Source organism: Fusarium venenatum (assembly GCF_020744135.1).
Source record: "Fusarium venenatum strain MPI-CAGE-CH-0201 chromosome Unknown EDB82scaffold_4, whole genome shotgun sequence".
Taxonomy (NCBI): domain Eukaryota; kingdom Fungi; phylum Ascomycota; class Sordariomycetes; order Hypocreales; family Nectriaceae; genus Fusarium; species Fusarium venenatum.
The window spans coordinates 2,387,331-2,410,132 of record NW_027072132.1 but is presented as its reverse complement, the minus strand read 5'-3'; the positions used below and the strand labels follow the sequence as shown (position 1 = coordinate 2,410,132).

At 49.1% G+C, this 22,802-nt stretch overlaps 11 protein-coding genes across 11 annotated transcripts; 4 read left to right on the top strand and 7 right to left on the bottom strand.

Annotated features, from left to right (window-relative positions):
• Positions 1–11: 11 nt before the first annotated feature.
• On the bottom strand, positions 12–475 carry EDB82DRAFT_305454 (uncharacterized protein). Its single transcript, XM_065607442.1, has one exon. It carries the CDS (start codon positions 329–331, stop codon positions 53–55), a length of 279 nt encoding a protein of 92 aa, XP_065463287.1. The 5' UTR covers positions 332–475; the 3' UTR covers positions 12–52.
• EDB82DRAFT_305483 (protein VTS1) lies at positions 28–2,421 on the bottom strand. The gene is made up of 2 exons (XM_065607443.1): positions 1,807–2,421; positions 28–1,757 (listed from the first exon to the last, which is right to left on the bottom strand). The coding sequence occupies exons 1-2, from the start codon at positions 2,324–2,326 to the stop codon at positions 418–420; spliced, it is 1,860 nt and encodes a 619-aa protein (XP_065463286.1). The 5' UTR covers positions 2,327–2,421; the 3' UTR covers positions 28–417.
• Positions 2,422–3,694: 1,273 nt separating this feature from the next.
• Positions 3,695–4,070, bottom strand: EDB82DRAFT_529323 (60S ribosomal protein eL29; the record flags this gene model as incomplete). The annotated part of the gene is made up of 4 exons (XM_025737666.1): positions 3,695–3,730; positions 3,797–3,899; positions 3,951–4,002; positions 4,064–4,070. 4 exons carry the CDS (start codon positions 4,068–4,070, stop codon positions 3,695–3,697), a joined length of 198 nt encoding a protein of 65 aa, XP_025592504.1.
• A 214-nt stretch (positions 4,071–4,284) lies between these two features.
• Positions 4,285–5,901, bottom strand: EDB82DRAFT_561449 (mitochondrial carrier domain-containing protein; the record flags this gene model as incomplete). The annotated part of the gene is made up of 4 exons (XM_065609754.1): positions 4,285–4,830; positions 4,889–5,126; positions 5,179–5,726; positions 5,801–5,901. The coding sequence occupies 4 exons, from the start codon at positions 5,899–5,901 to the stop codon at positions 4,695–4,697; spliced, it is 1,023 nt and encodes a 340-aa protein (XP_065463285.1). The 3' UTR covers positions 4,285–4,694.
• Positions 5,902–6,236: 335 nt separating this feature from the next.
• On the top strand, positions 6,237–9,822 carry EDB82DRAFT_561447 (uncharacterized protein; the record flags this gene model as incomplete). Its single annotated transcript, XM_065609753.1, has 5 exons — positions 6,237–6,281; positions 6,848–7,143; positions 7,196–7,406; positions 7,460–7,773; positions 7,881–9,822. 5 exons carry the CDS (start codon positions 6,237–6,239, stop codon positions 9,505–9,507), a joined length of 2,493 nt encoding a protein of 830 aa, XP_065463284.1. The 3' UTR covers positions 9,508–9,822.
• Positions 9,823–9,949: 127 nt separating this feature from the next.
• On the bottom strand, positions 9,950–11,517 carry EDB82DRAFT_479957 (uncharacterized protein; the record flags this gene model as incomplete). Its single annotated transcript, XM_065608132.1, has 3 exons — positions 9,950–10,086; positions 10,166–10,178; positions 10,225–11,517. The coding sequence occupies 3 exons, from the start codon at positions 11,515–11,517 to the stop codon at positions 9,950–9,952; spliced, it is 1,443 nt and encodes a 480-aa protein (XP_065463283.1).
• Positions 11,518–15,080: 3,563 nt separating this feature from the next.
• EDB82DRAFT_304793 (chaperonin 10-like protein) lies at positions 15,081–16,833 on the top strand. Its single transcript, XM_065607441.1, has 7 exons — positions 15,081–15,465; positions 15,549–15,603; positions 15,655–15,801; positions 15,849–16,410; positions 16,469–16,497; positions 16,575–16,667; positions 16,721–16,833. The coding sequence occupies exons 1-7, from the start codon at positions 15,384–15,386 to the stop codon at positions 16,815–16,817; spliced, it is 1,065 nt and encodes a 354-aa protein (XP_065463282.1). The 5' UTR covers positions 15,081–15,383; the 3' UTR covers positions 16,818–16,833.
• A 16-nt stretch (positions 16,834–16,849) lies between these two features.
• Positions 16,850–17,257, bottom strand: EDB82DRAFT_479955 (tRNA-splicing endonuclease subunit Sen15; the record flags this gene model as incomplete). Its single annotated transcript, XM_025737660.1, has 1 exon — positions 16,850–17,257. The coding sequence occupies one exon, from the start codon at positions 17,255–17,257 to the stop codon at positions 16,850–16,852; it is 408 nt and encodes a 135-aa protein (XP_025592499.1).
• Positions 17,258–18,088: 831 nt separating this feature from the next.
• Positions 18,089–19,439, top strand: EDB82DRAFT_529317 (uncharacterized protein; the record flags this gene model as incomplete). The annotated part of the gene is made up of 2 exons (XM_025737659.1): positions 18,089–18,672; positions 18,734–19,439. 2 exons carry the CDS (start codon positions 18,089–18,091, stop codon positions 19,437–19,439), a joined length of 1,290 nt encoding a protein of 429 aa, XP_025592498.1.
• A 658-nt stretch (positions 19,440–20,097) lies between these two features.
• Positions 20,098–21,151, top strand: EDB82DRAFT_305124 (Yippee/Mis18). The gene is made up of 3 exons (XM_025737658.2): positions 20,098–20,147; positions 20,200–20,598; positions 20,669–21,151. Exons 2-3 carry the CDS (start codon positions 20,500–20,502, stop codon positions 20,900–20,902), a joined length of 333 nt encoding a protein of 110 aa, XP_025592497.1. The 5' UTR covers positions 20,098–20,147; positions 20,200–20,499; the 3' UTR covers positions 20,903–21,151.
• On the bottom strand, positions 21,101–22,676 carry EDB82DRAFT_304934 (uncharacterized protein). The gene is made up of 3 exons (XM_025737657.2): positions 22,452–22,676; positions 21,505–22,394; positions 21,101–21,453 (listed from the first exon to the last, which is right to left on the bottom strand). Exons 1-3 carry the CDS (start codon positions 22,533–22,535, stop codon positions 21,183–21,185), a joined length of 1,245 nt encoding a protein of 414 aa, XP_025592496.1. The 5' UTR covers positions 22,536–22,676; the 3' UTR covers positions 21,101–21,182.
• Positions 22,677–22,802: the final 126 nt, after the last annotated feature.

Here is a 22,802-nt window from a genome sequence, read left to right as displayed (position 1 = left end):
TTTACCTATCCATCTATGTACATTGTGAAATAAGTGTTGCAGACAGCCTAGACTAGGGGTTTGTAGCAGCATCTTCAAATTCACGTAAATCACGAGTGAATGCTGAAATAAGTAAACAGTTTATTGCAAATAAGACACAAGGCGTTACTATCAACTCATAACGTCGCGATAACTCGTCGTTCTCGCGCTTGACTATAATTCTGAGTTGCGCAGGTTGACGTTCATCTCCCTGGGTAACAAAGGCGAACAAGTCAAGAACTCGAAGGAAATTCAGCACCATCTGAAAGAAAACAAACCACCTTACAATCCACTTTTGAAGGTCTCTATGCATGCATGCCCGGTCATGATGTTTCTAGCTCAGTTTTCCATCGGCCTTGGCTTCTGCGAAAAGGTTAGTAGTTGTTGTTAGACGATGGATTATTTCAAAAGCCTACCCTTGACCTGCTCAAAGACCTTGAGCATCTTTCGGCGTGCACCAAGAGCGTTCACACCACGCTCCTCTAGGGCCTTGTCATCTAACTCGATAAGATCCGTCCATTTCATGTCCTTAAGGTTGTCGGTGTATTTGTGAAGACGAAGACTTCGCAACCAGCTAGGGATGTCCTGTAGGAGGGTTGGGTCAGTAGGATCTTCCGGAGGCTTCGAGCTGCCGCGACGTCCACGAGGAGACCGTCCACGATTCATGTCAGAATGGTCCGACAGATAACCCTCGTGGCCACCCATACCAAGACTACCCATATTGACAGATTGCATGCCAGCGCTCAACAGTGGCGATGATCCATCGTATGCGCTGAGGAAACCATTGTTTTGCGGTGAGGCGAAAGGGGCCATGTGAGCAAGTCCAGGCTGCATGGCGAGCCCGGGAGAGCTAGGACGAGAACGTTGGCCACCCAAACCGAGGGTCTGCTGTGCTTGAAGGGCCATGATCTGCTCCCGGCTAAGTACTTGTCCGTGCTCGTTAATCATGACTACATTAGCATTCGGGAGATTGATGCCATGCTGGGGACCAGTAGGTACAGGGTTCTGGCCGTTGCCAGGTGTACCGTCATTGGATCTAGCACGACGATACTTTCGTACATCATCAAGCGCGAACCGGTTGTTAACCGTCGACAGGGCCGCAAGCTTCATGGCTGTGGCATTAGCAACCATGTCAGCTTGGTTGCCCCCAGTGGCAGCTGCATTGAAAGTACTTGTCATTGGTGTGTTGACCATAGAAGCCCAGTTACCACTGCCAGCGTTGTAGGGTGACAGCAAAGGCAAATCTGCGGGGGTTTTCTCGGGAGCATTGAGTGTTGTTTGCTGGATCGTACTGTTGCTTGACAGTTGGGGGGGGCGGGGTGATCGAAGACCGCCTGATGGTGTCGGCTGCACAAATTGACCCATCGGCGTCTGGCCCGATGGTGCTTTCGCAGAGGTGTCTCCATTCCCGCCACTGTGCCAAGGCGAGGAACCAGCAGGCCCGGCATCACGACTATCCTGAGGAGCACTGATGGAAGGGGCAGCCATGGACGACCGGTGATCCAGAGCGATACTGTTACGGTTCGATGAAGGTGGGTTTCCGGTCTGCTGGGTAAACTTGGCCTTCTCGGTCGCGATAGCAGCTGCGGCGTCGGGGAACATGGCGCTGATGGTTGTAGGATCGAGTCCGGAGTGTCTCTTGGTAGATGGGGCAATGACGGAGCTGCGCGCCATGGAGTTGCGGGCGGAATCGACATTCAGCTTGTTCATAGCATCACTAAGACGATTGGACATGGGATCTGCGGCTGTGTTAGATATGAAGCAAGCTCGTTTTGATACCTTTCATACCTTTGTCGAAGCTAGCAGGAGAGAGAACACCTGACAGTGGATGGTTCTTGCCCATCTGTTGGAGTACCTGAATGAAGAAGCGAATTTGGACTTGGGTTGTCTGTTGCAGCAAAGCATACAGGGCAGCAGTACGCTCGGCCTCGCTCAGGACACGGAACCATTGCTCGATGGCACTGAGCTCGTCCTTGAAATCCTGATCGAGAGTAGCAGCAGCCATTTCCTCCAGTGTCGTCTCGTACTGATCGATATCAGCAATCCATTGCTGGGCAATCTTGTCCTGAGAGTCTGACTCGGCATTGTTCGGGCCAAGATTCTGCTGAGCCTGACCGTAGAAGTCGGAAGACGGTCGAATACGGCTGGACGGAGAAGGGCCAGAGAGGGATGCCATGTCGGCCGAGGCGCGAAGTGAGTGTCCGGAGCCGACAGCTCTCGAAGAAGGCGGTCGCAAGGTCGAGGTGTTGTTAGCCTCTGGTGTGCTATTCCTGTTTCCGATAACGTGGTTTCCAGACATGTTGTGCATTATCGGGGTGGGTTAAAGTATAATAAGGTTGTAAGGGCAAAGCGCACGGAATATGATGGTGGCAAGCAAAAGGTGACAAGAATCGTCTCTCTCCTGCAGTGACCGGCTGACCTCAAAGGAGCTTAGACTTCAAGCAAGGCAAGAAATTTAGAACATTAAGTAGCCAGACGATGAACAGCGCTGTAGAATCGTTAGACGGCATTCGTAAATTGAGATTGAATGGAGAGATCATTCCATTCCGTCTGATCAAACGGCCTGGAGACGCAACCGCGGGAGGGGTGGGAAGGAGCGTCGTACCGAGCATACAAATGATACCGGAGGTATAGTAAGTACCTTGGTAGGTGAGCAAAGAAAGGACGAAGTCTGCTTCCAGGCAGGCAACAGTGATCCTGATTAAATCCCGCCGTTGTATGAAATAACGGACCGTCGTCCTTTAGCGATGAACTCGTCAAAGGACAATGGGATGGTCGTGAGCAAAAGTTAGGATTCGTGTTCCTCTCTTCACAGCGAAGGCCTCAGCCCCTGGGCTTACCCAATTGGGGCCACCCACCGTAAAGGGCCCACAGGCCTATCAGATGGAAAAAAGGCCATTAATCCTTGTCCTTATGATCGGATTTACATCGATAATACACGGTTGCCTGAGGCGCTTGCGAGTTTATGTTTATGGGTGGCAAAAGTGTCGTAGGATAGAGAAGCATGCAGTTACAATGACATGGAATAATTTAGTGAAGACGCAGTTGACCAAGTAGTGGCCGTTTGTCATCTGTAAGCATTTACATACTACTAGGTGCTAGGTACAATTGGTTTTCCGAAGTTCCATGCAACAGCATCGAGCAAACAGATATTGGCGTGCGTGCTGATCAGCAACACTGATTACTACGGCGTTAAACCGACGAGGAAATCAAGGAAAGAGTATCGTTAAATCAACTTATGTTGCAGCTCTTGTGACAACATGGACTTGTGAGAAGGCGAACACCAAATCTGCTACTGCCGCAACAAAAATGTAAGGCATCACATTGCTCAATCAAATCCAACGAATCGCCATGTGTTATGACGCAGGAGCAGCACAAATGCAAACAGTACTTCATTAACACATGTACTTGTGGAACTGGGAATTGCAGCTTGGAGTTCAGGCAGTAGTTTTCGGTATTCTACCTCATGTTCCTGGGAAGCCAAGCAACATGCTTTACTCGGGACTGTCACAGCATCATTCGCCGAGACGTACGTATCGACATCCACCACCTTTTTTGGTCGGGCTAATCGTATGGTATTTCCATCGTTCATTTGCGCAGGTTCTATCGTGTGTATGCCGTAACCGAGCAATGCGAATGCTCCAAATTGACGCCTCAATATTCCTTTGCCGAGTGCTTAGACAGTCTCGCGCTTGCCCTCCTTAGCCTCCTTCTGTTAGAATTGTTAGCCAGCTGTTCAAATCCGTGGTATCGTTTTCAATCGGAGGTGCGGGCGTACCAGGGCCTTCATGTTGCCGTGAAGAGCATGTCGATGGTTTCGTCGGAACTTGGGGTCGGTACCCTTAAGAGAAGGGTAACGGGAAGTCTTGGGCTTCTTGATTCTACGCGCGAGTTAGCGATCGCCCGTTGTTAATGAATTTCGAGATAAATACCCGTTCCGGTGCGCCTTGCGCGACTGGTTGTGCTGGGAGCTGTTCTTTGACTCTGCGACAGTGTCAGTGACCTCTACATCTTCTTCTCGTTATTTTCTGAGGCTCCCACGTACTCGCCATTGCTGCTGATTGATTCCCTTTGTCGACGGAGACGGATCAAGAAGTTGCGAGGTGAAAGGTAAAATGTGCGTGAGGAAGCCCTAGAGGGGAAGGAATGGCCCAAACGGGCCAGACCTAATCCGGCAGCCTGCACGTGCTTTGGGTGTCCACTTTTTCCGAGGTATCACTCTCAACTTATGAGGGGCTGTAATGACTGGTTTATTTGAAGCGGTTCAACAACTTGCATGTTGATGTAGGTAATTCACTGCTGAGAGTGGCCCTACCAATGCAGGGCTATGCAGGTTAGCTATCAAACAGAGATGTTACGATAAGGAATACAGTGATACGCTTTATAGGAATGAACAGTGTGGCGAGAGAACAACGATTGCATGGCTTCTGTTCATATTGGGTAGAGAAACCCTATAATTCTAGGTAAATGGTGTGTACCAAAGTAGAGACAACCTCGACGTAGCTCACAACAATCATTACTAAGGTCACAGTAAAGAATTCAACGCTAATTACTGGAGAAATATGCAAACAAAAAACACCTACCTATCCGTTTCTATTCCCACTTTTGCAAAAACCCTTCCTCTCAAACATTGACCCCGTTGGTCGTGATTAGTCCTCACCAGCTGTTGCCCTAATCTAAGTACTTGTCACCGGTTTCGCCGCAACGCTGTGAGCTGCTGCTGCTGCTGCAGTCTTCTCAGCGGTACGGCTGATTTTGCGGAGGTGAATGGACTTGATATATCGAATCAGAAGGATGAACATCAACTCAACCCTATGAGCGGAAATATGTCAGCAACGGCAGCTTCTCTGCGGGAATCAAGTCGTCTTACCTCTCCTTTGCTGTCATCAAAATACCCTGGACGAGAAGGCCCTTGAGAATCTGTGGCCCAATGCCTTTGAACAAACCCAGCATGCCTTCATGTTCTATGATGAACTTCATAACCTCAACGAAACTGGTAAAGGGTTTGCCATTGCGAGCCGGGGGTGGCTTTGATTGGAGGCCAACCTTGGCCACAATCAAAGGTTGAGTGGCGATAGTCGCAAGTGCTTTAGACATAGCACCCAACACTGACATCACGGTTAGTATAGTTCTGATAGCAGCTCCAGATCGCAGACTCACAGAATGCCTCGCCTGGTCTCAGACTAGTCTTGCCAGGGAACATCACTTCCTTTAGCCGTTCGTACGCGCCATAAGTAATGGCAGGGTTCACAACAAGAACGAGACTGGCCTTGAGACCTCGCCAGAGACCCGATACACCATCTGGGCCATCAATAACCTCCCGGGCTGTGGCGAGAAGACCCTTGCGGTCAGACTTGCTGGCTGTTTGCTGGCGCGTGGTAACTACTGCGACAGGAATTGTAAAGACTTGGGCAATGGCTCCTGCGATAGCACCCAAACCCAACTCCACGACGGTAGAAGGGTTCGCGGTTCCCTTGCGTGATTTGAGATACAACGTTCTGACAATGGTGTACCAGTAGAAGTAGGCAAAGTTGGTTGACGCAACCCCGATCAAAGAACCGCCCATGCCAGCGTAGAGACCTTTCATGCCGTCATCGGCAACAATTCGCGTGATGGCATCCCATGTCGAGGTGTAGTGTGGTTCGTCGGTTGGGGAAGGACCTTTGCTAGGATCTGGTTTGATTTGAACTTGGAGACGAGTCTTGACACTTTATTTGCGATCTTTAGCATGCGCAACTACCGAGCAGGGGATGCGAGATGAATCCAGAAGACGGGGACTTACATGTCAAGAGGATAGACCAGCGCGTTAGCTAGAACAGCACCTGTAGCGCCAGCCACGGCGCGACCCCAAGGGGAAATCTCAGGTTTCGATTGCGCGGCCATAATGCGATAATTGTCAAGTTCTTGAAGAGTAAGGAAAGACAAACTATGGCCAAGATCTATGCTGTTGTCTTGTCGCAAGGTCGGGCGTGACCTTTACATGGGCCCGAACAGGGCATCATACCGTTATCAAAAGATTGAACGGGCCTGCGACCGGTTCAGGGCCGAGGTTCGAGTCCACCGGTCTCGGCAGATTCCCTGAATCCCCGCCTGTGATTTGACTCGGGGGACACGGCACCTACCTCGGCTAGTCTCAGTTTACCTACCCGGAACCCCAAATACTACCTCCTATTTACTTTATTATTAGCTGGCTCTCTCTGCACGTGGGAAGTTCCATTATGACGTTTATCAAACAGTTGCAATATTATATCAAGCATCTGAATGTGCATAATAGATATAGAAGTGGAAACAACTCATGTCTTCCTCATCTGCATGTGGCTACTGTTTTTTACTTGATCTTTCTCACATTGGCGATTGCTTGTAGAGAGATTTCCCATCCAGCATATTAAGTAATATCTATAAATGCCTACGACGCAGTCTTCTAAGCTAGAGAAATACCGTCAAATGGTTATGTCATAAGTAGGTAGTTAACTAGTGTTGGTATTCTTCTCTACTCACTGTACCTGACTCGATTCATCATCAATGTTGATTTGAGAGATCATACAAGTGGAGAATGCGACAGACGTAGTAGCACTGCCATCATTTCAGCCCCCACCGCGGGGTTAGTGAGCGAGTGTTTGGTTGTCAACTTAGCAGACTGATGAGAATTAAACTTACCTTGAATTAAGAGGTCATGTTACAATAGAACGGCGATGGAGAAGAGAGCTCAGGCAAGTCAATTTAATCCTATGTTGTTATTTACTGCCCCATATTCCGCCGTCATTAGCTTTGTTTCCTCTGCCTTGAGACCGCCAATATGACTTCATCGATCACTAACCCTATATCGTAGGCCACTGAGTCTCTTATTCGAACATCGAGCGGCCAAGCGGCCCTCGATTACACTGTACAGGCCGCTGAGCTGTATATGAGAGCTGCTGGAGAGGCTCCTACTAAGAAGGATGCTACTCGTTTGCGGCAGAAATGTCAACAACTCATTGCTCAGGCAGAAAAACTCAAGGCTCATCTCACACAGACGCCCAATGTCCTGCTACGAACCTCACGCCTTCATGGCAACCTCTTTCCCCCGTGGTCAAATGAGCCTTCAAGCAAAGACTTTGAACTTCCTCCAGGCGAGGGACCTTTCACGTAAGGCGAAATGTCCACACCGATATCGAATCGATTGCTGATTTTGGTACAGAGACAATGCTACCTTTACATTGTCGCCTAGGCAGGATGCTACCTTTGGTGGGTGGAAGCGCCCAAGAGACCTGCATCCAGATCTTGACCAGGACGATGATGCTTTGATGAACTCCAGCCGCGGCTGTGATCTTGTTCAGGACGTGACAACCGATTGTTCAGTGGTCGCCAGCCTATGCGCTGCCATGCGCATCTTGACCGGCCGACACTCGGTAAAATCGTCTTCCAACCTAATGTTGTCCAGTTTTTTAACAGTCATGAACAGGTTCTAACGTCTATTTTGTACCCTTTCGACAAAGCACGAGGGATACCCAAAGTTTCCTCTTCAGGCAGATACGTGCTGAAGCTGTACTTCAACGGATGCTTTCGCCGTGTTGTCATCGACGAGCGGCTTCCCTCGTCTATCACCGATCGCACCCTGTACGTCGTTGACCGACTGAACCCTCAGCTGATCTGGCCGGCACTTTTAGAGAAAGCCTACCTCAAAGTAAGAGGCGGTTACGACTTTCCAGGAAGTAATTCTGGCACAGACTTGTGGGTACTCACCGGCTGGATCCCCGAACAGATATTTCTTCAAAGGTGAGCGCTCATTTTTGTTATTGGAGTCCTACTATCTCAAGTCACTCTTGTCCCTCTGCTTCGCCATAATCCTACAACTTGGACTCACCTTTCAATTGCCTGTATAGGGAAGACCTGGATATTAACGAACTGTGGACACGGATAAAGAACGGCCATGATTCCGAGAATGTTGTCGTCACACTGGGCACAGGAAGAATCTCAGATGAAGAAGAGGACCTTCTAGGCTTAATTGGTGAACACGACTATGCTATCATGGACCTCGAGGTTGTAGATGGCAGCCGAAGGCTGTTGGTCAAGAATCCTTGGTGCGACGGGCCAGTCTGGAAAGGAGGTATTTCAAAACTTCCCGAGACTGAGTTGGCACCACAAACGATAGACTCTCGAAACAGAGCCGCACCCACAATTGCTGGCTCATTTTGGATGACTCTCGAAGATGTCCTCCAGCACTTTGAGTCCATGTATCTCAACTGGAACCCATCGCTCTTCCCCCACCGACAGGATCACCACTTCACCTGGCACATACCAACCCCAGAGCTATCTTCATCCTTGGTACGCAATCCACAATATTCGCTGCAGTCACCCACCGGCGGACCTGTATGGATCCTTGTAAGCAGGCACTTTGTAGATGCTGAGCTCGAAATCTCTCGCAACAGGAATGACACAATGGCAGCCGTCTCAGGGCAGCTTGGGTACATGAGCATCCTCATATTTGACAACAATGGCCATAGGGTTCAAGTCAGCGATGGCGACCTTTACCGTGGACCTTATGTTGATTCGCCACAAACCCTTGCACGGTTTGAAATGAGTCCAAAGAAACGGTATACCGTTGTCATTGATCAGCACGAGTTTCCGCTGCCGGACTACACCCTGACCCTTTCCTTTCTATCGCAAGGCCAACTTGCAGTTAAGGAGGCCGAAGATACAATGACGGTCGTAAAAGAAACCACTGGATCGTGGACCAGAAGGTCTGCAGGGGGTAGCGCAGCCTGCACAACATACACCCTTAACCCGCAGTACAAAATATCGCTTGCTCAAGCAGGCCCTCTTTCCATATTAATTTCAACCAGTATGCAGGATGTCCACGTGCACATTGACTTGGTCTGGTCTCAGGGCAAGCGGGTTCAGACGCTCAAGGTTCGCGATCTAGCAGGTTCATCTGGAGAATATCGGAGAGGCTGTGCAGTGGCAAACATTCCACACGTTGATGCCGGAGTGTACACTCTGGTATGCTCGACCTTTGAAGCAGGACAGCTTGCCGACTTTTTCCTTCGCATCTCATCCATGACAGATGTGACTATACAGCCTGTTCCCGCTGATGCTGCGGGGAGATTGCGCAAGACACTCGCCCCCTTTAGACTTTCCGATCGAGCAGAAGTCCGGCGGGTACAGATTTCAGCTTCTTGGTTAACTCGGATCAGCATCACTGCACGAAGCGTCTGCAGCCCTGGCCTGGATCCCAGTAACCGGTCCTCATCCACTCTCATGGTCCGAGTTTCAGTGGCTCATGGTTGGGACCCAGAGCGAACCACGATCGCAACATCGGGAGATGGCGAGTACGAGGAGCTCAAAACCGTTGTACGAACCCCGGAGTTAGACATGGAACCTGCAAGGATTCAACGTGAGGGTATGTGGTTGGTGGTTGAGAGTATGGGCATATCTCAACCGGGAGAGTGCATTGAAATAGAAATCCACAGCGACGGACCCGTCAATGTTGGGTCTTGGGCACTCTTATAGGCAGCTCGCAAATATCCAAGTTTACATGAGGAAGCCAACACGTGTATATGCTCGTTCAAACACACAAAGAAGCGAAAGTGATAAGACGATGATGAGGGTATCATGTGCTGCATATAAAGAATTGAACATAATAAACGCTATTCGCTAGCCAACGCCATTCCAGCATGAATGGTACACTCCCGTAGGAGAGAAAATGAAAAGATGACAAACGAAATTGACCCAACCAAGGGTATCCAAAATCCTAAACGCCTAGTCTGTTCTCGCTCAGCCTCACGCCGCTGGACCAAAAGCTTTTGGGAACAGATGTGAGACCCGAAGAAGTCCCCTCAACCTATCACTCGTATAGGCATTTGTTCAAATAACTCCATAATAAAGACTGCGCCTCATAGCGTTGTCGTAAAATCGTTCCTCATCCATCGATAGCCAAACCCGAAAATAGTTACTAGTCGTGCTGCAAATGCTCACGAGGGTGGCCCGCGTCTTCTTCGACCACGATTGGGTCCGTCTGGTCGTTGAGCGAGTACATCTCGTAGTTGTGGATCATCTTTGTCTTTGTCTGGGTGATGAACACGAACGTGTCTATGGACACCATTATCAATATTGAAGCTCAGAGTTGGAGATACAACAAAATCATAATTGAGCTTGCAAGTTGACATACCGTTGTAAATTATCTGGTCGTGGATATTTATGTTCCCTATCAGGGCAATAGGGACACACGTATCCTGGGGAGTCATGAACCAAGCCATGTCTTATCATTTCGTTCTTGCGTTTAAAACCCTTGCCGCCTTCACTTCTTGGACACCCTTTTACTGGACAATAATGCGGCCGTGCTGACGAATGCACATTCATATGGGAGTTGAGGAGATACTGAGTCTGAAATGCCGCAGCATTGCATCCCGGAACTGTGCATGTATAGGAGCCGGACATACTTTGCGGATGTGTGATACCATCGATACTCATGCGATCAGTGATCGAGGTAGAGTTGATCGAGGTAGAAGTGGCGGGCGTAGAAACAGAATGATCAGTGTTGGGAGTCTCGCCAGCATTACTACTACTGTATTCTGTTGGGGCACGAGGATGAGTGCCATTTGTTGTATAGTAGTGAATACTCGCACTTGGAGCAGAATGCGGAGAAAGTGTTCTATAACCTTCGGGTGGTGAACAAGGTGAAGACGAGAGGTTGCTTACACTGAAGCGATGCCCAATGTTTCCAGCCGGCGAGGCAGGGAAAGTCGAGGATGGCCCTGAAGGAACACGCCCAAGTTCCTGTTCAGGCAAATGTTCGGGAGCCAGATCTCTGATCTCTCCAAAAGTGGAACGTAGAGATGGAAGAGACCGTGAGGGCAGCGCCTCCTTGGATTCGCCGACTGGCGGACGAACTCCATGTAGTGGCGGCAAGGGTCCGCTGGGTGAATGGATTAGTGGTGATGTGACTCTGTTGGTAGAAACATATCGCGATGTAGGTAGGTTGGTAACTGGAGGGTCATCATGAATTGAAAGCTGACCGGTTGGTATCGATATGTCAGGTATCGTTTTGGGTACCGTGGCTGCGAGGGCGGATGGCGCTGTAACTATTGAAGCAGCTTCTAATGCGCCCGCGGCAAGGTGCTGAAGCGACGGCCCGCTCATGAGATTCCCGTTTGCGGGCCTATCTTGAGCTTCTTCGTCAGGCGATTCTTCGTCGCATGGAAGACTTTCGCGACCGGCTGCGCGAGCGATTTCAGGATCACGTCCGTTGTCGAGATAAGCGACTAAGACGGCGTCCCCAGAAGTTGGACGAATCTTGTGGCGATTAGACTTGCCCCGACCGCCGATACAGGAAGCACTAAGACTGACTTGAGTTGCAGGTATTTCTGGAGGAGGACTTGGAGACGGCTCGAGCCTGGGACGAAGCGGGGTCATGAGGGGGCTCCCTCGAGGAACCACATCATCCGGATCGTATGTGTCGACAATGAAACCGAGATGAGGTTGCGGTGGTGGGTGCTGCTGTTGCTGCGTAGCTGTGGTCATCGTTGTCGCGTTGACGGCGGTTGCTCAACTCGCCATGGCCCCTCGTGAGGTTGAAGCGTCCCGGGCTTTTTCTTGGTCGCTCGCTGATCGCGCGCTGGTGTGAATATTTGCGATGAAATTTGGAAAAATAAACTGCACTACCAAAGACAAGTTTGAACAGACGGAGTATGCGAAGGAGGTACCGGTCGGATTGGGGTGTGAGCCAACGGAGTATATACGCGCGACTCCAAATAGACAATTTGCCAGCAATATTTCGTATACTAATGCTTGCCTCTCGATATGAAGCTTCGAATGGCCGTCCAAGGCGGCGATAAGAATAGTTAAGATCTCTACACTGTATTCATCCAGGTAAGGGACAATATTGAGAATGGCCGTGAGCACAGGTCGGGCGCGCCCTGCATTGAACTTTGAGCCTTAAAGCGAATGCGAAGTGCCCAAATATATGGCCCGTGGAAATACCGCGTTACTTGAAGGGGTTTCGACTTTATTGACTTTGGTAGTAGTTCAAGCGAGGTAGTGTGTGCGCGATATCAGAGAGAAGAAGCGGAGGTGATGTTCAGTTGTCGTTTGTGTCAAGGGGTGTGACCAGTAAGACCGAGTGAGAAGGATGGTATTGTAGCAAGAGGTACCTTTTAATTGGCAAGGTTACCTTGAGGTTGGAGCTGAGGCGTAGATATGTAGCAGACAGCAGTTGGTGGTATTCGGGGTATGAAGAGTGCGGATGGGATGCGGAACATGAAGTGAATCGAAAAATCCTGGGGGAGTGGATGGATTTGAAATGAATGAATGGTATGGATTCCTGGCTGGCCCTATCTTTACTATAACTACTGGAACTGGGACTGGGACTGGGACTGGGACTGGGACTGGGCAGGAGGCAGGCATCGAATGGATGGATGGTAGGTAGGATGTACCTGCCGTGCATTTCTACTGCTCCTTCCTACCGAGTATCCATTGGGAATATGCCTCCACTTGTTGACACCAGGTTACGGGGATCCAGGCAGTTAGAGAAGGCACTAGGTAGGCACGTAGGGACACAGAATCATAAAATGGTACCGTGTCTACCATGGAAAAATTGGCAGAGTACCTTGTGTACAGTGCCAGTGACTACGCCACGGGTCGATACTTGAATTAGGAAATGGGGGGAGAGGGAAACCCAGGGACTCGCGGGGCTGGGGTCCTGGGAGGGTTAGAAGGATTCTGAGATGCCCGTCAACATGGACCATGACCATGGACCATAAGAGCAATGGGGAAAGGTGGAAACAAAGATGGGGATGGGGTAAAAAGCAACTTGGTGGTAAATATTCGGCCCTTGTTGACCAGGTACGCTAGCTGGTTGAACATATCCGTAGGCACTAGGTATCTGTTACATGTGGTAGGCCGACAGAGAACCAGGGGCCCCAGATGGGGCTCTGCTGTTCTTCTTTTGCGTCGCGAGCTACATACTAACATTGGTACTGTATGTACATACGTACCTAGGTACTAAGGTTTAGTAGGTAATATTAAGGTAGTGAGTTGCCTGTTTGTGGTCTATTGTTAATGTTGCGTGATGTTAAGAGGCGACTATTATGTATTCAAAAGTGGAAATAGAGTCATCTTGTTTCCGTTAGGGATGCGTACTTTGTAGACTCTTGTGAGCGCATAATTCGGACGAGAATCATTCATAGATAAGTTCCGATGATTCAGCGACAGCAAAATGCGGTCGGTATCTGGAGACTGTGTTCTGTCCATGATAGCGCAGGCGGCTGACCTTGTGCGCCATTAGGTTAATTCAAGTACAGTAGTGTGTCTCTAGCGAGATCTTTCTCCGCGCTTGGCCGACATGGATAAAAGTTGGGTTGTGTGACAATGCACCTAACTGACTGACCCTTGATATGTAATGGACTGTGATTGTGGATTGGACGCCGCTCGATGCCATGAAATGAGCCTCACTCTGTACAGACAGACCTATGTAGGTATTCCTAGACCTTGATCTGAATTTATATGGACTCGAAAACAAGTGTAAATACTGTAGATACTACGGTAGATAACAACAATGGCTGTAACTACAAGCATGAAGCGTGCTTATTTCTCAGAGTAGGAACAATTTCTACTGAATTGTGAACCCCAGGATGGGATGCACCCACCGAGGCCTCCCTTTCCCCTCTTCAATTCTCCACTGGGGTCACTCGTCTAAGCTTCAACATCCACTGCCGTATCGACATGTGTGTGGTGCATCAGCGCCAGTCCAAGTGGGCAATTTATTTTGCGCATTGCTAACTTATCTGCCCGTCATTTGTCCCTAATTCTTGGTAAGATTAGTGGCTGCTTTACGTTCTCATCTTTCTGTCTCTAGTTGATGGGGGAGGACAAGATACTAAACATGGCAAAACAGAACCCTGACATTTCTGTCTGCTGTAGGTACTGTATTTAGGCGGTGATGATCTCTGCCGAGCCAAAAAGAGCCGCCTCGTCTGACACCTGCCCGACAAATCTCGCGCACTCAACCACAACGGACTGTCCCGTCACGGTCTTTTCAATTTAACTGGCTGACCCCAGAGCCAAGCCCCCGCCTAGGACGAGGGGAAGTGGATACAGTAGTGGATAAGCTCAAAAAGAGCCCCTTGTGGGGTATCTCTTCACTGTGTAATCGTCATGTCTCTACACTGTCCGAATACCGACCATGCTGTTGAGTCCCAAGCCCAAGATGAGAAAGGACCGTTTGTGCTTCATCATTGGACGCTCCACAATCTGCCCACATAACGCGGCTCTGAGTCTGGTCTCATGGACCCTGGCTAAGAAGCGACCGCTTTCTGCTTTGCCGGCCGCGGTAGCTGATTGATTGATTGCCTAACATCAAGCACAAGTTCGATCTCATGGACTTATTTCTTACATGTTAGATCAGTGCAGTAATAACAGGTAGATGGAAAGTGCAGATGTGTGTATATGGTAGGCCATAAGATGAATGGCAATCAGCTGATTATATGCAAGAACAGCAAGGAGTAGTTAGATGCTAGGTAGACTCTTGTTTTTGTTCTAGAAATCTCGCAGAATCCACGACGCACGTAGTAAATGACGCAGCAAATCTGTCACAGTTACATCTAACTAATTACCTTCTACACTCCATTTAATCTGGGCGGAACCGTCAGTTGACGACGTTCAAGATGACCAATTATGTGGCTTTTTTATCTATCAAGCACACCCCATATCTTTTGTCTAACCCTATTTTAGGTGGTCCAGGTCCTTTAGTTCAAGCTTGGACTTGCTCGCGAAGCGTGAACTGACTCGAATAATTCCTACCTGCTATTGTAGGTAATAGCAGGTATACCAATTGGGTGATGTAGAGACACAGGACACCTGCCGTCATCAAATCCTGGCGAATGGTAAACAAATATCATTAACAAAACCATGTATTACACTACACCACCGAGTCTCGTGAGGTCTGGATACATTTAGATGCCCCCAACCTCATTTTGTGCGGGATCCAGCACTACCCAGCTGCCCCACGGTAACTGCCACAGTGGAACCGAGTTTATCAGTGCCCATCAAACTCGTTTATAGGTTGTAAGTGAGACTTGATGCTATTCAATGTTAATTATTTCGAAACCATCATGTCCTGATTAAATCTTGCCAAATCTGTACTCTGTGCTGTCTTCATGCACATTTGGAATTGCTACGAGCAGCATATAACTCGACGTGAACCTCGGCCCACCCCAAATAGCTGCTTGGTTTGTGATTCTCCACCACAATGCGACAAATCAACCATCTTATGCCGATGACGAAACTGATTCAACCCCACACTGACTACCTAGACAGAATGCAATCCATAAAACTCTGTCCACAATCGTTGACGTGAAACTCCAAGCCAGTAGCTGTATTCCGTAAGAGCCATGTCCCTGCCGTCAACTATGAAGGCCGTCATTTTTGACGGCCTGTACAAGATCTCGGTCCAGGATCGATCTGTGCCCCAGAGTAAGTCGTTTGGGTTGCCTAGTTCGAACGCTATCACGCTTCCAATGCCCGCCCCCTGTGAGCATCACAGCTGACGATACAAGTCCGTGATGGCAGAGATATCATTGTCAAAGTTCATGCCGCGGGATTGTGCGGATCGTAAGAAACCCTGCCCGATAATTTATTTCATCTTCTGACCCATGGTCATAGCGAGCTTCACATCTACCGTGGCCACCAACCGTCGGGCACCGGGTTCGTCATGGGCCATGAGTTTACTGGAACAGTTGTTCAAGTTGGTTCGGATGTCAAAACCATCGACATCGGTGACAAGGTCGTCGCCCCATTCACAGCTTCTTGGTGTGTTCCTCATATCCTTTGACCTAATGCCATGCTGACCAATGTAGCGGCAATTGCTTCTTCTGTAACAACGGGTGTTCCGCTCGTTGTGTAGAGAGCCAGCTGTTTGGCTGTGAAACTCTTGACGGAGGACAGGCTGAATACGTCCGAATTCCTATGGCTGATGGGACTGCTGTCAAGGCTCCCGAGACTATATCGGACGAAGCTCTCTTACTCATGGCGGACATCTTCCCCACTGGATTCTACGGTGTCAAGAGTGCTATGGAGCTTGTGCCTTCGCAGAACATCCAGGAAGCTACGATGGTCATCGTGGGCTGTGGTCCTGTTGGGCTCTGCGCCATCTTGGCAGCCACTCATTTCAAGCCTCGTCATCTCTTCGCGATCGATAGTGTTGACAGCCGCCTGGAGCAAGCTCGCAAACTTGGCGCAGAGCCCCTCAATTTCGAGATTGACAGAGCAGGACTCGAGGCCAGAATACGGGAGGTAACAGAGGGGCGAGGCGCTGATATGGTTGTTGAAGTTGTTGGACAAGCACCAGCTCTGAGAACAGCTTTCGACATTGTGCGGCCATTTGGAGCCATCAGCAGCATCGGTGTCCACAACAAGGAGGTCAGATAAAAGTGTATGAGAGACTTGAGATGGGAAAAGCTAACGATCATCTATGTAGATTCCATGGACAGGTGACGACGCATATACGTATGTAGCCCCCCCCCCCGAGCTGGCCCTGTATGCTCGTAGCAACACGAAAGACCGATTGGCTGACATTGTTGCAGGAAAAACATTCGGTTACAGATGGGTCGCTGCCCAGTGCGCAGCGTTTTCAACGAAGCTCTCCATTTGCTGGAGCAGAAGCAGGATAAGATCGGGCAAGTGCTTCAGAAGCTTTTAAACCGATATCCACAACTGACTGTCATGAAAGTTTCTTGTTTGATCATAAGATGCCGCTTGCGCAAGCTCCCGAAGGATATACTCTCTTCGAGCAGCGTAAGACGCAAAAAGTTGTTTTTACGCTGTAGGACGACCGAGTAGAGACGGACCACATCGGTGATTAGTTTTGTCGAGGCTTAACCATGCCCTCGTGCATTAAATAATAAACAACCGTAGAGTCATTATGCACTGTTGCCAGTACAAGTCGCTTCTCTCGTGGGCCTTGGTGCTCGATAGAATCGAAGACATTGGAAAATGCTTTGATGGTCCATTTCTCCTCAGGGTGCACTGCTAGCACCCATTCAAGCTCTGGAGTCTGATCCAAGGGCTCGCCTGTAGTCTTCTCACGTTCCAAAGCAGCAATCTGGTCGTCAGGATGGATGTAGAGTCGTCGTGGCGGCAAACCTCTGATTAAGGGCCGATAAGCTGTTGTTTCATGAACGTCGAGGGAGACCCAATCATGCTGATATTGGAGGTTGTATAGGACTGCGGAAGTCAGGTCTGCTATCGGATTACGTCGAGAGTCCATGTTGATCGATGACGTTTTCATATGTCCGCGTAAGGATTGCCAAGGGAGACGAGCACCAGAGATGGTACTCCGTACGGATCAGGGCCTAGTCCCAGTATGTAAACGCGGAAACTGTACACGCGTATGAGGGCGAAGTGTGGCGGTGCCGTAAAATAATCAGACAGTCCAAGGTTTAATGACCTCTGAGGGCACAAGTTGGTGATGATTACCGACCAGCCGCACTGTAGCACTGCTGACGAGAGGGGAAGAGAGGGATGATTGATTCTAGACCTTGTCTGCTTGTGCCGAAGTAAAAATTAGCTTTTTTATTTTTAATGGATATCGGCCGATGTTGCAGGTGGATAATCACCTTTGTTAGGTGGAGAGTTTACCCAGAGGTAGAAGGTCCCCTAAAAGTTGACATAAAAACGACTTTGTGCTGCCCTGACAAGGGCGAATGAGATGCTCCTCTCACTGTAAGCTCATGGCTTTTAACTTTCGTAAATATGCCGATAGCTGAACGAACGTTATTCACCAGCACCTTCGGTACTTAGTTAGATATGCGCGTATTGTAACCGAAGATACGGTAGGCAATGTAAAATTCAACCCCGGAGTTACCTAGTGCCTTTTAGACTGCGGTAAGATCTTAATAAATGGCCCAGTTCCACTGTCCTCTCATCAAATGTGGACCTTGGCAGCATTCCGTTTCCTCCTTATATATTGTCCAATAATTCATCATATAATTTGACGCCTTCATGCAACTGAACCTCAATAGCTGTACCTTAATATCAACGGTCGTCATTCAGTAATAGCAGCTGCCTAATTCGAGACCGCCAAGGCTGCCTCGCCACAATGGCCACTTCTGGGCAACCTTCCTTTAATGGAACAGATACCGAGCCGTTTCCCAGTTTCGACAATGCATCACCTACCAATGCCGACACCGATTCATCAAATATTCACAATCGTCCAGCAGCATCTTCATCTCTAAGCGGTCGCCTGCGAAGAGCTTCGCAAAGCTTCGAAGTTTCCGGTCCTCCGGAAGGTTTTATGGCTGCCACAGGAACCATCGCATCTTCAATCTTTTCCCGACAAACAGTGACGCGCAGGACTTCAGAGCCCTCGATACCGATGCAAACAGGTCAATCTTTCGGTAGTGCGTCTAGGCAGAATACCTTTCCCACCGTCAACGAAGAGGCTCCCGAGAAAAAAGCAAGTGCAAGCAAAGCTTCTCCTAGACGAAACTTTACTGGGGAGCCAGCAGCTGCGGCTCCTTTCGACAATGGGTATCACTTCCCACCAAAACATTCATCTGGACAGTCTACAAAACTCGGCTTGATTGCATTCGGGCACTATGTCATAACACCTACAGGTTTCCTTGTCACTCTCTATGGCCTGAACGTTGTAGCCTGGGGCGGCATGCTCTTCTTATTGCTCTGGTAAGGACCTTGTTTAACATTCATGTTTTGGCCCTGGCAACCATTCTGACAAGCCTATTAGCAACGCTTCACCAGCAATGTGTGTTCCAACTTGCAATGATATCAACTCGCCCAGACGAAAATGGATAGAGTGGGATTCTCAGATCCTTAATGCTCTCTTTTGTGTCACAGGCTTTGGACTCGCCCCTTGGCGCTTTCGCGATTTATATTTCCTCCTTCAGTATCGCGTCCAGAAGAAGGAAGTTGCCCTTCGACGCTTGGCAGGCATCCATCGAGGATGGTTCCGTCTTCCAGGATCTGATCAGCTTGACCCTCAGATAGGGCCCCATAATATCTCCTCGTCGCCCGATCTCAACTCGTCACTCGCCTGCCCGTTTCCCCCAGAGAAAATCCCCGATGCTCCCTTGACAGGAGTCCGAGCTCCACCAACTACCATTACAAGATTGGATGCTGTCATATGGTTGATGGTATGGAACACCTTCCTGCAGTGCGTCCTGTCTGGGTTTATGTGGGGGTTGAACCGTTACGATCGTCCCAGTTGGTCCACAGGCCTCTTTGTCGCACTCGCTTGTATCGTTGCCGCTATCGGAGGAATTGTTATGTTTATTGAGGGGAAGAAAGTAAAAGGCATCGAAGGCGTTCCCATCAGCCAAGAGGATCAAAAGATGCTACAGGAAGACCGAGAACGCGGTGTATGGCACTACAACAACATCAAGGACAAAGACTTGGCTGCCGAAGAGGCCAAGAAGAGAAAGGACAAGAAATGAGAGAGAATTAATTAAGTGCTTTCAGGCGTAGGAATGGACCATAGTTCGGACGTTTTGTTTTATTTGTGGCGTCTTGTTCGTTTATACAGTAACAGGCAGGCAGCAGGCGTTGTGTCAATCGATAAAAACGACGATGATGAGCAGCTTCTATCGGAGAGATGTATTATATTCTTTCCCCTCAAATGAAACATCAGTGATGATACTGCAATATCCATCGGTGACTCACAAGGTGTCATGTGCGACTTTCTATTATCGCAGCCATCGTCGCGAGACTTGTTGCGGCTTGACTTAGCAGTCATACTACACATTCCCAAATCGTGTGAAAATTTGTAAGAATCATCATAGACAGTGCTATGTGTGCCATCAAGGAAGTTAAATCAGTCATATCAGATTATCCCCCCATTGCTTGATGTGAGCGTGAAGCCCGCTCTTATCTGTGCGTAGTTTGGTGGTTGTACACAACTTTCAAAGTTTAACACTCATTTCTTCCGTCGCTCCATAATAGCTGAAAGTCATGATGGGTAAAGAAGCAACATTGTTCTTACACAAATAGAAGCGCTACTACAGCTCCACCTCTTATTCCTTAAGACAATCTAAGAAATAATTGACTCTATTATCTGTGTGTTGTAGTAGTATGTCAGTACCTTCGTACTTATCTCACAGGATGTACGGACTCTACTGATCTCGGGCTTGTCGGTTACACTGCGGGTACGTTCCAATGGCAAACGCGCAGGTGGGTAGTACCTACTAGCCTACCTAGACTTTCTGACTCCGGCCTCATGACGTGCCAGTTCAGAGTTAGGCGGGTTCCCGCCTTACCCCCCAGGTTCCCTCTACCTACCTGTATTTATCTAGTTGCTAACTAGTACTAGTCTACTGGGTAACCCACACCCAACATCAGACACTCCGCTTCACTATCCATCTTCACTCTCACAACTGTCCAACGACAGCTGCTTTCAGTACCCAAATTCACAAGGCATCACAATAGCTGCTGCTAGTTTCTTGTTTCCGAAATCTCCAAGACCAAGCCCGTTCTTGTCTTGCCCTACGGCCCCGCGTCATGGGGCTGGCTTACAACACCTACCTTAGCAGCAACAAGATCTATGGCTGCAAGACATGTAAGGCGCACCTTGCTAACCATGAGGATATCATTAGTCGAGTATGTGCTTCCTATCTTTGCATGTTCATTTGTTTCTTCAAGTGATCATGTTCGCTAATATCAGCATTAGAACTTCCGCGGGCAGCACGGGAAAGCATATCTCTTTCACAGCGTCGTTAACATCGAGACGGGAACCCCAAACGAACGTAATATGACAACTGGCCGACACGTTGTTCGCGATATTACATGCCGCCAGTGCAAGGAAACTGTCGGGTGGAAATACGACAAGGCCTACGAATCGTCAGAGAAATACAAGGAGGGCAAATTCATTCTTGAAGCAGAGTTGCTTTGTAATGTTACCTGATAAGAAAGGGTGATGATGGCATTGCCGGAAGCTATTCTCTATTGGACTTGGCGTTTCTAACATATGTAAGGGCGTTGGATTAATTTGGTAGGTTACGGTATTGGCGTTAGACTTCATGATCAGATAAGGCACGCATTCGTGTCGACTTCGGGAAATTTCAATATAACAGAACTTCTAAACATATGCAGCACCTAATACATTGACGCCATTCTAAACAAGTACACTTTCAAATCTAAACTGATATTGCTGACTCCGGCGGGGCGGTTGGAGATGCATTCGTCTAACGATGCTCGATTGGCTCTTCGGGTAGGAGTTCCTCAATCTCCTCATCGGGAACCTTCAAGAACTCGAAAGGAGGCTGGACGATGCCGTTGAAAAGGAAGGTGAAATACACAAGCAGAGCAAAACCAAGGATCTGGAGCCACTTGAAAGTCTCCCAGCCCAAGCCTAGAGAGACAACCCAGATGAACAAGGTCCTGCATGTATCGATGGTGGACCTAGAGGTTGCGCTGACGCTTCGAGTGACGGACAAACCAAAGAAATTGAAGCCACTGTTGTCCGGGTTAGTATTTGACAACTCAATGATGATCGTTAACACTTACCCAATGCTGATCATGATGAGAAAACTAGAGAGCAGAACTTGCTTGTTCTCAGTCATTTGGCGCCAGCCTTCTACAATGTCAAAATATCCGTATCGGCCAGCATCAGTTGAGCCTATTGCTGCGTGCAGAATGAGCATGCCCAACAGAGTGAAACTGAAGCCAAAGATACCCTCCCATCCAACTACTCTGAGAGGCTCAATTGAAGACCGTTCAAGAAGCCATTCCTCAAGGACGAACTGTGTAGCCGTGAAGATTTGAGCACCTGCAATAAGAAGGACGCCGACGATAGCTCTGGTAGCATCTGATAAGCCACCTTCATCCAGAGAGTCCTCGTCCGGTGTTCCCATAGAACCCTCGGGCTTCTCGTCAGGCCAAATAGCTCCAGCCAGTCCCACAACCGCGACTCCAAGAACGACACCCACAAGTGAAAGCCATTGGAAGAGATGCAGGTGTCGCTTGAGGAAGACGACACTGAAAAGGCCGACAAAGAGAACCAGGGCGCCTCGGGTCATTTGGTAGATGGATGCAGCCACCATAAGAAGCCCAGCGTTCATCAATGTAGTGCCGCATATATCGCAGATAGCGGGCAGAGCAAGGAGGGTAACTCGGTACCCTCTCAGAACGGATGGACCGGTGTGCAAGAGTTTGGTACGAGCGTTGGCTTCAGGTTCAGCTGCGCGATCAACGCCTTCTTCGGTGTTTACAGCTTGGTAACCTTGCTGTTCCGGGGCAGAGCCCTTAAATCGACGCCAAAGTGCCATGATTCCAACAACCAACCAGCAGCCCATCTCACCGATGAACATCTGCGCCGTCTGGAGCACTGGCTGGTTAAAGAAGGCGCGCTTTCTCGGATTGTCATCGGGATCACAATTGCGAACGCATTGGTTGTCCTAAAAGAAGCTGTGTTAGCCAGAATAGTAGATGCGACGATGCCCATGCCGTCATACCTGATACTTGGTCAACAAGGTGTTGCAAACACCTGTGAGCAGCATCATAGCTACAAGAAACGGAATAAGGCTTTTGGACGCCATAGTGAAGTAGCAGCCGGTTGACGACAGCTAGACTTCAAGTGTTTGATACTGGTCGAATCCAGAGAGATGATGGGGGATGGATGATGAGACGGCAGAGAAGACCGGCTCTGATAACAGTCCGGAACAAAGAGCTGATAAGCTCAAAGGCGGAGCAGAGGCACGGATACGTATCGGCAGTATCTTGCTACCTAGTGCAGTATGCAGGGTTCAGCAGCTAGTCCAAAGTTCGAACGCGGAGGTGTCGCCTCACTAACTGGTATGTACACT

Coding starts and splice junctions, on each gene's coding strand:
- EDB82DRAFT_305454 (XM_065607442.1), bottom strand. CDS start 331: ATGCATAGAGACCTTCAAAAGTGGATTGTAAGGTGGTTTGTTTTCTTT.
- EDB82DRAFT_305483 (XM_065607443.1), bottom strand. CDS start 2,326: ATGCACAACATGTCTGGAAACCACGTTATCGGAAACAGGAATAGCACA. Junction 1,758..1,806: donor TCCTGCTAGCTTCGACAAAG/GTATGAAAGGTA, acceptor ACACAGCCGCAG/ATCCCATGTCCAATCGTCTT.
- EDB82DRAFT_304793 (XM_065607441.1), top strand. CDS start 15,384: ATGTCCCTGCCGTCAACTATGAAGGCCGTCATTTTTGACGGCCTGTAC. Junction 15,466..15,548: donor GGATCGATCTGTGCCCCAGA/GTAAGTCGTTTG, acceptor TGACGATACAAG/TCCGTGATGGCAGAGATATC. Junction 15,604..15,654: donor GCCGCGGGATTGTGCGGATC/GTAAGAAACCCT, acceptor CCATGGTCATAG/CGAGCTTCACATCTACCGTG.
- EDB82DRAFT_305124 (XM_025737658.2), top strand. CDS start 20,500: ATGGGGCTGGCTTACAACACCTACCTTAGCAGCAACAAGATCTATGGC. Junction 20,599..20,668: donor ATGAGGATATCATTAGTCGA/GTATGTGCTTCC, acceptor TATCAGCATTAG/AACTTCCGCGGGCAGCACGG.
- EDB82DRAFT_304934 (XM_025737657.2), bottom strand. CDS start 22,535: ATGGCGTCCAAAAGCCTTATTCCGTTTCTTGTAGCTATGATGCTGCTC. Junction 22,395..22,451: donor CCTTGTTGACCAAGTATCAG/GTATGACGGCAT, acceptor AGCTTCTTTTAG/GACAACCAATGCGTTCGCAA. Junction 21,454..21,504: donor CTCATCATGATCAGCATTGG/GTAAGTGTTAAC, acceptor CCCGGACAACAG/TGGCTTCAATTTCTTTGGTT.